General features: G+C 54.3%; 1 protein-coding gene across 1 annotated transcript in view; it reads left to right on the top strand.

The window, feature by feature from the left end:
• Positions 1 to 13,939, top strand: part of SLC22A3 (solute carrier family 22 member 3) — a gene marked incomplete at its 5' end in the record, with an annotated part of 56,455 nt that extends 42,516 nt beyond the window's left edge. The window contains 5 exon segments of the mRNA NM_001082169.1: positions 5,780 to 5,888; positions 6,591 to 6,703; positions 10,090 to 10,189; positions 12,457 to 12,565; positions 12,810 to 13,939. Of these exon segments, the coding sequence (NP_001075638.1) occupies positions 5,780 to 5,888; positions 6,591 to 6,703; positions 10,090 to 10,189; positions 12,457 to 12,517 (383 nt within the window). The 3' untranslated portion in view covers positions 12,518 to 12,565; positions 12,810 to 13,939.
• Between the last annotated feature and the right edge of the window lie 570 nt (positions 13,940 to 14,509).

The raw sequence follows: 14,509 nt of genomic DNA, 5'->3' as shown, positions 1-14,509 counted from the left end.
TGCAGAGCTGGCCGCATTCATAGGCACATATTGTTCACGACTGCCTGGCAAGAAGTTGCGCGTCCCTGAAATGAGTTCCAGACATTCACAGAGGTTCCTCCCGGGAGCGGGCAGCCCTTCCAGCCCCAGGCCCTGGACCTGCCTCCGGGGAGGGTCAGATTAACATTCGAGAAGCTCCTCCAGGGGCCTTTCTTGACGTCATCCGTGGGCCCAGAGCCCCTGCACGGAATACTGATGAGCGTTTAGAGAAATCAGCTCTAAAACTGTCCCACAGAAAACAGCGGCCTTGGCTTTGCCTCCCGCGGACCCAACTTTCCGTGATCTGAGATGGAATTCTGGAGGAAGAGCAGTCTTTGTGGCCATATCTTGACCCGAGACTCGCTCCGTGCTTTTGGCCCACATTCCTAAACTCTAGCTGAAGTCTGGAAGACAAAGAACTTGCTTTGTCTGTGCCCACCTGCTTGCTGTCTTTAGTCTGAGTTTCTTTAGATGACCACACACGCCGCCATTGGGGTAGGTCTTCTTTTTCAAAGGAAAAAGTTGTCTTTTGCTTTGATTCCTCTGTAAGTCAGTCCAGTATCCTAATATCCCTGTTGCAACTTTGTACTCAATTTTATTTCACGATGTGGAACGGACCGGACAGTCAGAGGAGACTCGGAACTCTGTTTTTATCTTCTGTAGTGGAGTTGTTATTCATAAGAGAGTTGAGAGAGCCATTGCTTCTCTGTTCTCATCTAAGACACTTTTGGTTGTCGTGTTACCGGAGAACGGCAGGGTCCTTGTCTTCACACAATAAAGAATTCAGGCGTGAGACAGAGAGTAAGTGGAAAGCAAACAGCAAGGTTTATTAGGGCAGGGACATCGGTAAGGACAGATAGACACCTCTTCAGACAGAACCTGAGAGAGAGTGCCCAGTCGCTCAGACTAGGGGAGAGCAAGGTTACATGGTTGAGTGGAGAGATTACACCTGGGCAGGCAGGCGGGCGGCTCAGCAGAGAGGCAGAGGGCTAAGTGTGCCATCGGTTGAGGTTGGGGGTTTTTAAGGGGATGGGCCTGGCCTTCCCAGCTTCTCCTGGAACAAAGGACTTTTTGAATGAAAATACGAAAAATTCCTTTCTGAGTTTTCCCCCTGAAAACTTAGAGGAGCCTTAGAGCAAGGATGGTTATCAGGTAGAAGGGGCAGGGCGTGTTCGAAGTGCAGACACTGGGCTGCACCTGGAAGGTCATTGGGATGACTTTGAGATGCATATGCTGGACCTAGACATCTCCTTAGGCCTTTGTCACACACATAAGCTCATGTCTGACTTCCTACCTAACATTAGCACTTTTTAATAAACTTTTTTTGTTGTTATTTATTTTTCATTTTATTTGAAAGGCACACAGACAGACAAGGAGAGAACTTTCCTGTCTGCTGATTCTATCCCCAAATGACTGTGACATCCAGGGCTAGGCCAGGCGGAAGCCAGGTGCCCAGAACTGATTCTGGGTCTCCCGCATGGATGGCAGAGACCCAAGTACTTGAACCCAACATTTGCTGCCTTCCCGGGTGCACGCTGGCAGGAAGCTGGATCGGAAGCAGGGATGCTGGGACTCGACCTGATCCTGGCACTCGGTCACACATGGCACGCACTGTCCCCTGCAGGGACCTAACCCCTGTCCGAGCAGCTGCCCCAGTGCTCACTTTTTTTTTTAATTTATTATTATTATTATTATTATTTTTGACAGGCAGAGTGGACAGTGAGAGAGAGAGACAGAGAGAAAGGTCTTCCTTTGCTGTTGGTTCACCCTCCAATGGCCGCCGCGGCTGGCGCGCTGCGGCTGGCGCACCGCACTGATCCGATGGCAGGAGCCAGGTACTTATCCTGGTCTCCCATGGGGTGCAGGGCCCAAGCACTTGGGCCATCCTCCACTGCACTCCCGGCCACAGCAGAGAGCTGGCCTGGAAGAGGGGCAACCGGGACAGAATCCGGCACCCCGACCCGGACTAGAACCCGGTGTGCCGGCGCCGCGAGGCGGAGGATTAGGCTAGTGAGCCGTGGCGCCGGCCCCAGTGCTCACTTTAAAAGTGATGTCTGTCACTGCTGCCAGAGGTGTGTCCTGCCTCCCAGGGTGAAGTTAGCCTGCCCCTGGGGTGACACTGCTGCTCCTGGGTCACGTACGCGCTCAGCCTTTTCAGCTGGCGAACAGAGCCGTGCCTGGGGACCTCTCTTTAACACATGTCAGCAGAATGGCTGCCCGCCGCGTGGTTAGCGGCTAACTCCACTGCTTGGAAACGAGTTGAGGGCCACTCAGAGTAAGGTCAGCACGTAGGGCGCACCACATGTCCACAAGGGCTGCTGCTTGGTGGTGTAGTCTGAACTTTGCACTGAACTGAGCAGCCGCTAACCTGAGTTAACCAGTAGTAAGTTTTTCGTGGGGTGCGTGAGTGTGTGTGTGTGTGGACTTTGTTTCCTGGGTTGTGTTTGATCCTTTGTCAAGCATTCCCAGCCTCCATTGTAAACCAAACTCACCATTGTACTTGTTAGTGGGACTTACAGCCTTGATTTGCTAACAAGAAATTCCTGATGGAAGAACCCAGCCTGTGGCTGGTGTTGTGGCACAGGAGTTAAGCCGCCGGCTGTGACGCAGGCGTCCCATATGGGCACTGGCTCATATCCTGGCTGCCCTACTTCCGTCCAGCATCCTGCTAATGCACCCATGAACGCAGAGGAAGATGGCCCATCTGCGTGGGCCTCTGCACCCACGTGGGAGACCTAGAAAAACCTCCTGGCTCCTGGCCTTGGCTCAGCCCTAGCTACTGTGGCTGTTTGGAGAGTGAACCACCAGATGGAAGATACTCTCTCTTCCTCTCTCTCTCTCTCTCTCTGTTGGTCTTTCTTCTCTTTGTAACTCTGCCTAGATGATAAATAGAAACATGTAAAAAAAAAAAAGTAGAAGAACCCAGCCTGGATACTTACCCACTTCCACGGTAGCAGCTGGTCTTTCCCCTGCAGCAAGAGCCCAGGAGTCTGCGCCAGGGGCCAGGACCCAGGGAAACCGGGCGACAGCTCCGTCATCCTTTCCCAGAGCCACCTGCTCGTTAAAGGACAGGGTGGCATATGTTTCCTAGCCCCCCTCCCCGGCCCTGGTGAAGTAGAACATGTGCTGACCACCACTCTGCCCCCCAGCAGTCGGTGGCCCAGTGCATCAGCGCCTCTCGGAGGCTCCTCACTCCCTGGCGACAGGTGGTCTTGCCTGGAGAGACGTCGGGGACCCCAGGGTGTCCTCGGCCAGTTTGCAACTGAATACAGTGAACTGGGCCCCCAGCGGTAACCTGGATTCCTAAGTCACCTTTTCTGCTTGCCCTTCTGGGCAGCGACAGTGGTTGGAATGAGTGAGTTCTTGTTCTCCTGGATTGGTTGAATATTCTCTAGCGAGAACACAGTAAATCTACCTAGCTTGGTTCTCTTTGATACTTCTCACTCATGTCTGCTTCCCTACTAAACACACACATACACACACACACACACGCACGGTGGAGTTACTCTACAAGCGAAGAGAATGATTTCGTGCGGGGTGAGCATTCGCGTGCATATAAAAGGCAAAGTTTCTGTGCGAAGACGAATGCCAGACAGACTCTGGGCGTTCCTGGCCGTGCTTTGGAAGGCAGACGCGGTCTCGTTCATGCAGTCTCATGTCCTCATGGCAAGAAGTTTAGAGCATTGACTTTCTAGAGTAAAAATGATGAACTCGTCCTACCCTTAAATATCGGATAGGATTCCTTTGTGTTTCCCAATAGTTCTTGTGGAAGGAAGGAGGGCTTCTTCCCACAGCCAGAGCCGTCTTAAACAGGATGCTGGCTCAGTCCCAGCTGTCCCACGTCTGATCGCATATCCTGGAAGTCAGCACATGGCAGCCCGAGTGCTTGGTCCACTGCTACCCATGGGGGAGACCCAGATGGAGCCCCGGGCTTCTGGCTTTGGCCTGGGCCCTGGCTGTTACAGCATTTTTGGGGAATGAACCAACCAATGTGTTACCAGTCACGGAGGGGAGGGCGATTGCCAGAGTGAGTCTCCTGAGTTCTTTTCCTCAGTTTAGTATAGAAATAAAATGCCGGGGAACAATTTGCAAAGAGGCAGAAACGTATTAGACAGAAAAGAAACTTTTATCTGATTGACAGGTGACAGAGAAAGCGTCTGGTCCGAGAGGAGAGTGGGACGCTGGCTCTGAGCTAGTGTCCCTGGTTTTTAAGGTGCACCATGTGTTCACTGGGTCATTCTGTGGGGTGCCCATTGGAGAGGGGGTTTCACACACGTATGTCAATTGGCTTGGGGCTCAAGGAGATAGCGGGGTCTCCTGTCAGTCTCCTTAGGGGCTCAGCCCCCTCCCTGCCAGCTCTGGGTGGAAGATTGCAACTAGCTTGAAGGCAGGGTTTAAAACCACAAGGTCACACAAGATCTCCAGGGTCTCCTGGAGCCGGCCCGACTCTCCCCAGGGACACAGCCCCTTGCCCTGCCGGCTCTGAGTGGAAGACGGCACCCACCTGGAGGTGTGATGAAAGCCGCAAGGTCACACGTGCAGCACAAGAAGCTGTTAGTGGGGAGACGCCTATCCGTCTGGAGACAGCTCTCCAGCCACAGCCGGCAGCCTGCTTGTGAGGGAGGTTCTATCTGAGGGGCCCGCAGATCCCAGCCCAGTGGCCGGCCTCACAATGGATGATCACTTCTGCACCTCTCTGTCTCTTCCCACCCCCTTCAAGTAGATGAAAAATAACCACCGACAACTGGCATTTGAGAATGTGGCTCCTTCTGTGAGATGACCTGGGGGAGGTAGCGTGGTTGGCGATGGTGAAGATCGGGCGTAAGCTGCGCCTGAGCCGTAACCCACAGAATAAACGGCCCCCTGTGTCTTGGTCCCTTTTCTGCTGATGCAGCAGAAGAGCCAGACTGGGTGATTTAGGAAAGAGCAGAGGTTTGTTTAGGTGCACGGTTCTGCAGGCTGGGAAAGCCAAGAGCATGGCGCCAGCGTCTGCGTGGTTTCTGGTGAGGGCCTCGTGCTGTGTCACAAAAGGCAGATTAGGAAGTGGAAGAGCTGAAGCGTGAGGGGTGGCCTTGCTTGCTGACAGCCTGCCCTGTGGCCACTGACCCGGCCCTGGGAGCGTTAACCCCGCTGAGAGAGTAGCTTCAATCCAGCCGCGGGAGTGGTCTCTCCCCGACCCCTCTCCCCTGCGACCTAATTGCCCCTAAAGTCCCAGCACCTTTCAGTGCCTTGGCCTGAGTTTTAGACGAGGCAGCCCACATCCAACGCATGGCACCCTCCCAGGGCCTGGTCCTGAAAGCCTTGCTCCTCTGGAATGCAAGGTTGGCTCACGTGGGATTTCCTGGTCGGCTGGGGCCCAGCTGTTCTGTGCATGATCGCTGAGGCTGCAAGCCGAGGGGACGCATGGACTGATGGTGGTTTCCAAGGGCACGGCTGGAAGCTGCCTCCCAGCGAAGGGCTGGGCCCAGGCGCACTCAGGAGGCCCTGTCCAGAGCATTGCTCAGCACCGTCCTCACGCTGTACGTCTAGATCCCAGCCCTGATCAGAGAAGCACCCAGCACCCTCAGACGCTGGCTGTCATCTGGTTGTCATCGCTGTTGTTGAAGCTTGCCTAGCCATATTGGGACGATCTGTCATTTTGTGCTTAAATTTAGCGAAGACGTAGGGCTGGGTGACGCTGAGTGGATGCATTTTACTGTTCTGTGCGATGCCAATGAGCTTGGGCCTCTGACTCTTCCCTCCCACCCTTCTGTGCTTGCAGGGGTACCGTGGTTGAGGACCACAGTCGCTACCCTGGGAAGACTAGGCATAACCATGGCCTTTGAAATCGTCTATTTGGTAAATTCAGAACTGTACCCAACAACATTACGGTAATTCCAACATAGCTCTCGTGGCTTCTCCCCCGTAACTGCACAGCCAGGGGTTTCAGTCGTGTTCCGTGCTGCGATGGTTGTCTTGGCGTGGTGGTGTGGCCCCGGGCTGCATCGCCATCGAAGGGTCAGAGTCTGCCTGCTGCTGTGCCATGGACGTCCTCCTCGTGTCAGGGTCTCCATCCACAGCTGAGGTTTTGTGGAAGGGCACTGGGCTTGAACCAGAAAACCTCGCGGTACACCTGTCTGCCTTCCTTGCCACCACCCTGTCTCCAAGCTCTGGTCTCTTTCTGAGCATGTCTTACATCAGTGAGCATCTGGGATTTGAAGCACAAGATGAAAGCAGTGCCCAGATCCGTGCCAGGGGCCCTCTTAGCTGGGGGCGCAGCCCCTGGGCACGCCACGCGGTGAAGCCAATACAAAGATGGCGCCGAGTCTCCTAGAGCAGGCAGGGTGTCGAGCTGCTGACGGGCGAACACGGGTGTGCCTGCCCCCGACACATCCTCACTGGCTGCACTGAGACGCGCTGCAGAGTGGAAATGCTTTGCTTAGGCTGCAGACAGGAAGGCGTTTTCAAAGCTAAAAATGGTGGAAACAGACAGAATGAGCACCACCCCTCTATTATTTAATAGGCCTGAATATTTTGATTGCTTTTCCTGTTGAAATGCTTGTCATCTAAAACAGTTTTTTTTTATCCTCCAGAAACTTTGGGGTCTCGCTGTGTTCGGGTTTGTGTGATTTTGGGGGCATCATTGCCCCTTTCCTCCTCTTCCGGCTGGCGGCCGTGTGGCTGGAGCTCCCGCTGATCATCTTTGGTAAGAGCCCGCTTCCTGTGCCGCCCTGGGGTGCTTTCTCCGACACCCCTGGCCCCAGCAGAATCCCAGAATCATGTGCGGTTCACTGCTGGGTGACAGGTGTCTGTTTTGAGGAGCCAGTGTGGCGATAGTAGGATTTAAAATCCTAAGTGGTTTTCAAGGATTTATATGAAAGGGTCGGGATTCAGTTTAGCCATCTTTCTTTGGGTTCTGAGTTAAAAGCAAGTCCCATGGAACTCTTATGGTATTGAGGACCCGACTCAGTCACTCACGTTTCCAATGGGTTTAAAAATAAACCTGAAGATTGATTGCACTTTTCGATGTTCTGTGTCAATATCTAAGATGCTATAAGTGCTAGGCCAAAGCAGGAGACACAAACCTACTTCCACGTGTAGTGGGGGCTCTTCCGTGGCTCCCAAGTTTGAGAAGGGGCGGCGCCGTGGCTGGGAGGGCCCTGCAGGGGATTCAGAGCAGGGCTGCGTTTCCCACCCTCTGTTCTCGCGGCAGAGGGCCCGGCTTGGCCCTTTCTCACCTCCATCCCCTCGGCAGGTGGGTTTTCACTGGGCAGTTGAGATTTGAGTGAGGTTAGTGCACGAGGACGTGCGTGCTGAGCCTCGCACAGCTGGTTGGAGCACACTGGGGAACAGAACACCAGTGAACTCAACAAAAGTTCATCTCCTTACTCCACGGGGTTTAGGAACCACTCAGTACTCACTCCGTAGCCGAGGCGAAAAAGCAAAGGAAGAGAGTGCCGTGTCCAGCAAGGCCAGAGCAGTCCCGGGGGGAGACACAGCAGCTAATCCCTCAAGCCCGCGGCCAGAGCTGGGGCTGCAGCGGGGAGGGACACAACCTTCCCAAACCCCGGTGACGACAGAGCCTGATGCGTGTGCTGGCTCCTGCCAGTGTGGGAACATCACTGGGACACCTGACCCCGCTGCGTGGAGGAAGCAGCTCTGTCCAGGCTGCGGCCGGAAGAGCAGTGGGAACCCCGCTTGGGACGGGCGTGGGTGGTCAGGCAGTGACAGGCCCAGCCTCGGGGGGAGTGGACTGAGCCCAGTGTGTGCCGTGGGGCCTGCAGGGAGAGGGCAGGGATGGGCCAGGCCACATCACGGAGGTCTCCCCCAGCGTGTGGCGGTTTGGCTCTGTGTCCAGACAGCAGGGGAAGCTGTGGCAGCTCACGCCCGGGTGGACAGAGCTGCACTTGCATTTGTTGCTAGGATTCTGGTGGCAGCCACACTGCTTCATCACACGGGCGCTGTGCTGGCTACGGGGAGACTAAACGAAGGTGGTAACTGAGAAAGAGAGCAAGTTGCCGGGACTAAGAAGTGGATGGGGGTGAGGGGAGCAGACAGACCCCAGGCCAGATGGGCAGGATGGGACAGTCGACAGGGCCGGGGCAGTGGGAGCAGTGAGCTGGGCAGGCAGGCCCACGGTGGGACCGCAGGTGAGCCACAGGCCCTGGCCAGCGACCCCGGAGCCACGGGACCTCAGGAGGAGGGTGGGGGCTCTAGGTGGGTCTCGGGCAGTGTGGGGCACTTCTGAGGATCCGACACTGCTGAGCTCAGGAGAGAAGCAGGGCCTGGCAGTGGAGATGGGGAAGCCGTCGGAACGTAGCCCCTGCGGAGGCCGGGGAAGGACCGAGATGCCCAGGAAACTGAGGCTGGGGAGATGGGAAGGGGCGGGAGCAATGGGGGAGACCAGGCGAGTGGGCAGGGACGCCGAGGGCAAGGGGGCGAGACCAGACCACCTGAGGGCCTGACGCTGCGCCGTGCGATCTGAGTTAGCACGCAGGGAGGCTGTGGGGCCACGGCAGTGTAGACCAGGGGAACGTGGGGTGTGGCCCACAGCAGTGTTCTGGGCAAGGCTGGTACTGTGGCAGTCCACTGTTACATTTTCAAGAATTTCGTCAGCATCATTAAATATTAGAGAATACAGGGAGCAGGCCTTCAGCCCAGTGGCTACGAAGCTCGTGTCCTGCATCAAGGACCTGGGTTCAAATCCCAGCTCTGGCTCCTGGCAGCAGGTGATGGCTCACATAATTGGGTTCCTGCCACTTACATGGGAGACCTGGCTTGAGTTCCTGACTTCCAGCTTTGGTTGGCCCAGTATCGACTGTTGCAGGCATTTGGGTGTGAAAAGCAGATGAGAGCTCTCTGCTTGTCTCTCTGCCTCTCTTATTAAACACTTTAAAAATGTGGGGCAGGTGTGGTGTAGCACGTAAAGTCACCACCTGCAATTCTGGCATCCCATATGGGTGCCAGTTCAAGACCCGGCTGCTCTACTTCCAATCCAGCTCCCTGCTATGGCCTGGGAAAGCAGCGGAAGATGGCTCAAGTGCTTGGGACCTTGCCACCCATGTGAAGCCAGATGAAGCCCTGGTTCCAGCCTGGCTCAGCCCCGGCCATTGCAGCCATCTGGGGAGTGAACCAGCAGATGGGATATGTCCATTTGTCTCACTCTCTGACTCTCAAATAAATAAAACAATCTTTTATTTAAAAATATTGGAGTCAAAAAACAGAAGCACTATTATACAGAATTAACTCCTAATCTTTTGGCTGCAGTTTTTTCCTGTTCTCTGTGGTCTGGAGGTTGCCCTGGAATCTGTGCGTATCTCTGTAGAAATGCTGCAGACAAGAGCCCTGCTGGGCTTAGCTCTTCCCTGTGCCACACTCAGTGCCACTGTGTCAGCACCCACACTGGAGTGTTTACACCGCAGAAATGGGCACACGCATGCTACCCATCAGGGCTAAGTGTTAAACACTCACCAGCAGACAAGTAGGATGTACAGATGTGGAGAAAACAGGCGAAGATGGTGTAGCAGAAATTTTGGCTCCAAGGAGCGGGATGGGGGTGGGGTGGTCGCTGGAGGGAAGGCCCAGTGAGGACAAGAGCATTGAGAGTGTGGGATGCCCCCACCCACAGGTTCTGGATGCTGGGCAGAGGGGAGCGATCACCCTAGTGAGGAGCCCAGACAGGCCTGGGCGAGGGCTTCCCGCAGTGGGCAGAGTAGGGACCAGTCCCACAGTGGAAGGAGCCAGGGGCAGGTGGGAGAGGACGCGGCTGAGTGCCGGTGCCGGTGCTGGTGCCAGTGCCGGTCAGTGGGGTGGGCAACTCCTCTCCAGGGGCTTCTGCTTCCCGTGTGACACAGGGAGGGGGTCTGGAGTGCTCAGGGCTCCATAGGCCCCCGATCTCGATAATTAATTGTCAATCCCCAATCTCGGTAATGAACTGTCCATTAGTAGGAGAGCGAATGTGAGCCAGGAGTCTAGGGCTTGAGGAAGGAGAAGGGCAGAGGACGACTGTGGAGGGGGTGTGGCAGGGCGGGAGGGGCCCGCCGAGCACTCTGCGTTCCTGGGGCAGACGTAACGCCCCCCTCCTTTCTGCAGGTGTCCTGGCGTCTGTCTGTGGTGGCCTCGTGATGCTTCTGCCGGAAACCAAGGGAATAGCCCTGCCAGAGACAGTGGACGACGTAGAAAACCTTGGCAGGTATCGTGCAGAATTCAGCGCATGCTGAACAGAGGCCAGGCTTGTGAACACTGGGGGAAGGGTGGCGTTGAGGAAGTGGGGTACCCAAGGGGAGAACATTCAACCCCCATCTCTGAGCCCCAGGCTCAGCGGCAACACCAGGGGAGATGTCAGAGGTTCCTGTCACAGGAGACCCAAAGCTAGAAAAGAATGCATCTGGTTTGGAGAGGAGGGACCAGTGATGTGCCAGAGTGGAAGGGACTCGGCCGAGGAGGTCCCCGTGTCTCAGTGGGGATGACTGTGCAGAGTGGAGGCATCGTGGTCTCTACGGGGTGACGTGGGAGGCAGCTTGAGATGGATTCCAAAGTGAAACATTGCTGAACAATCAATAGTGTTTATTGGAAAATAAGACCTGTAGCAGCCTCTATGGCTGGCTGAGAAGGTAACTGACAGGTGGTAGGTAGGTGGGTGCATAGAGACACACAGTGAGATGTGGTTAGAGATAGGAAGACAGGAAAGTGAGAAAAAGAGAGAGAATATCGGAGGCAAGTGTAGACAGTGTGCAGCTTATTTATTGGTTAGTACCCAACCAATAAATAAGCATGAAGATTTATGTCAACTAAAAAACTGCATTACACAAATCATTTCTGATGTTGTGTGCTTGACATTATTTCATAAAAAAATGTATAGTAAAATATCTAGAATAATTCTATACCTCCTCCGGGGGTGGAAGGGGGTGTGGAAAGAAGGACCTATCTCTTTCAAATCTGTGGACTTTGGGGTTATTGGATTTTTTTTTTCAATTAGAACACGTGGGCTTATATTATTTGTGTCCTTGCTAAAATAATTGAACAGCTAATTTAAAAAGTAGAAATCCATCTTCTTAAAAAAGACTTGGACATTAATAACATAAGCCTCTTAACGTATCAAAATATTTATAATGTATCAAATATTTATAATGTAGCAAAAGTATTTATAAAAATACTGCAATTATGGGGGTCTCGGGGCAGGTTCTTTCTTCCATTGCTGATTGTAAAGAGGCGAGAAGCTGGCCTATTTTAAGCTCCTATAGGATTGACAGTTCCACATATAATACACAAACGCTACGTGCAATAGAAACGCGTGTCCTCAGGTTTTATACCCAGCAGATCAGAAGGATCTCACGCCCTGTAGATGCCGGCACGGGGTGGATGCTGCCCCGTGCAGAGGCGAAGCCCTCCTCATGCAGTTGTATTTTGTGCTGGGGGTGCTTCAGTAGTGAGTGTCCTTCGGGGGGACTGGAGATTCCTCTCTCGGGTCCTCTCTTCATCAGGTGCCACCTCCCCCTCAAAGGTAGGCAGCTGCTGCCGAGGTCCCTCAAGTGTTTGACCGGACCTTGAACGCTGGGCGGGGTGTGGCTGTCATTGTCCTGTCTTGGGGATACTCTTTGGAAAGATAAGATTGATGAATTAGCCTCAGAGCTTCCCTAAGAAAGGGCTGCTTTGCACTCAGAACCACCAGCGGAGCCCTCATTGGCTGCCTACTAACGGAGCCGGCCAGTCTCGGGTAGGCAGGCATTTGATTTCTCTGCCGGTTTGGCAGATTCCTCACCCTGACGTCCAGCTAACTCTCACCCTGGAACTGCACTCCCTCAAGTTGGAATAGGATGGGCGTTTCCCTGAAAGACCTTGCTATTTGTGGAGCAAAGTTCAGAAAGAAGTGGACAAGCTACACAACTGTGCGAAGTCCTCCCGAGGCTTCTGCCACCCCAGGGCCTTGCTGCATCCAGAGCTGAGACAGACTGTGCTGCTTGTCCCAAATGGAGGTCGTTTGAGTGGCATCAGGGAACAGAGGCTGGGTCGGGGGCAGGGGACATGTTAGCTAAATTCATTGGATCCAGCCCCCAGCCTTGAAGAACAATCTGGTAGAAGTATGATGGATGATTCTACAAATTAGACACATTCATTGAGATCCATGATTGTTTTTGTCCCTCTGGGAAAAAACTGCCCGGAGCCCAATACTGACACTGGCCATTTGCTACCTTGTGTTCATTTCCAAACCGCATTCAGGAGCAATTGGAAGGAACTTCCTGCCACCATGTTACTAAGTTACATCTGAACACTGTCCGGAAGTAAAACCCAGCCGGCAGGCAGGCGTTTTGTGCTTGTGGAGTTGGGGTTTTGAGAAAGGTGGACGCGGGTGCCTTGGTGAAGACCAGCCATGGTCCTGAGCGGGGGCGGGCGGGCTGTGGTCTCCGCAGCTGCGTCATCTCCCACCAAGACCTCACGTGTCCTCCTTTGCTTTGTCAGCCCACACTCCTTCCGGTGTCGCCGGAAAAAGAAAAGCCCGGTGTGCAGCTCTCACCTTTGAGGCCCCGGCCGGGGGACACCGCTGTCCCTGAGAAGCCACCGTGCCCCGCAGAAGCCGCCTCTCCCCTCCAGCTGCTGCGCTGCGCTGTGCCGAGTGGCTCTGACACCGTGTGAAGACATTCAGGCTACCCAGCTATCTGTCCGTGTTTGTGGAATAGGATTTATCATGCTGTTGACCTTTCTGGGACTCCCTAGCAGCTGGCTGGGTTAGCAAAGAGCCGCGGGGGCTTGGCTTGTGTCGGAGCTGTGGAACCTGACCCGTTGAGTCAAAGAGACGAGAGAAGCCCCCCGCCCCCGATTCTCCTGACAGCTCCATCGAGAGTGCAGGATGTGCGAACGTGGACCTGGGAAAGCTGCACCTGCGTGTGTTCATTAACTCTGCTCAGAGGACAAAGCCCCCGAGCGCGGCGTTGTACAGACTCCCCGGGGGATGGGGCCTGTTCGCCAGTGGCTCAGCTGTGGACCGGAGCCTGGGCTGCTCTGCCTCGGGTTCCTGAACTCCAGGACACCCAGCCGCCCTGCACAGCACTCCCCGGCGGTGTTGGGTTCCGGGCACAGTTGGCGTCCTGGTCTACCAGTGAGGACAGACCTGCGGTGCCATCGGAGGACCTGGCTCTGCTATATATGCTCGGGTTTTGACCCTGGGATTCTGTGGGACACGTTTGGTCCTCCTTTTGTGGACACATAGAGCCACAGGTGCAGTTTGGGTTTTTTTATGCTCAACAACAACAACAACAAAACCCACGGATTAGGCTTTCGCGGGCCACAGGATTTTCACAGTAAAGGGATATTTACCTTACACTCGTGAGTTCAGTGCCCATGGTCAAGAGTGAGAAGCATGGCCGCTTCTCACCCAGTCTTGGTGCTTTTGAGTCATTTAGGGGAAAAGCTGACATCTTAATTTAAAAGAAAGGTCCATTAAATCATTAAATCCACGCTCGCAAGAAACAGTGGCTTTGTAGTGGATTCACGGAGCTAAGAAGGGGGTGGAGCTTGTTGTAGTTAAGGCTTTGGAGACGGAGCTGAAACCCGAGGGCCAGGTTCTCCTTTGCTGCACCTGCTGTGTTTTCAGACTCTGTATCCTACACCAACTTTTGAATGAGATGCTTCGTGGACAGGCAAAGTGGGGGCAACAGCGCCTTTGGCCAAGAAGGCAGAAGGTGTCCACATGGAGAGCCAGGGAGCACCCCCACGCTGCGGGTTCTAGCTGTAGACAAGCTCCCGGGTTCTTGGAACACCCGGAAGTCGGATACAGCTCGCGGAGGCGTGACAGCCCTGCCTTCGCGGACTCTTGCATTTCTGCTTCTCTCTGCATTTCTTTGCTGTAAGATCACTTTGCTCATTGCCACTGTCACCTGGAAACTGTATTTGGAGTTGATATTTTTTTTGGGTAACAATAAATCATTTTAAATTGTTAAGAAAACCCATCATCTCTTTCTGTCTCTCTCTTCTAAGCGTGTGTTACTGTAGAACGCTGCCCCTGTGCCACAGTGGGCACTGTGTGCTGTTTCCAAACAGGGCAGCCAATTAGAGACGGAAAACAAGTGGCTGCCTTCAGGAGTGCCTCGTTTGACCTCTGCAGGCTCCTCCCGTGGCTCCTGGACCCAGACGTGACCCAGATAACATGCAGACTCAGCGTTACACGCCTTTACACACATTACACATTACACACGCCTTACACACTCCACTCCGTGACACGCGACTCTGCTGCAGTCCCCTGTGCTGGGCTACAGTGGAGTCATCATAACAGACTTCAGTCCCCAGAATCGCACGTGTCCCGACGCCCCACACATAGGGCAACTTTGTAGGCATTCATCTCTGAGCCGGAAGGAAAGACATTGGAAACTCGTGTTGGGGGGCTGGTGCTGGGGTGCCATGGCTTAAGCAGCTGCCTGTGTTGCCGCCATCCCACTTAAGCACTGGTTCCAATCCCAGCTGCTCCACTTCCTATCCAGCTCCCTGGTGACGCACCTGGGAAAGCAGTGGAAGACGG

Source organism: Oryctolagus cuniculus, chromosome 5 (assembly GCF_051225735.1).
Source record: "Oryctolagus cuniculus isolate XC-2025 breed Fujian yellow rabbit chromosome 5, ASM5122573v1, whole genome shotgun sequence".
Classification (NCBI taxonomy): Eukaryota; Metazoa; Chordata; class Mammalia; order Lagomorpha; family Leporidae; genus Oryctolagus; species Oryctolagus cuniculus.
This window is presented reverse-complemented; position numbering and strand designations above follow the sequence as displayed.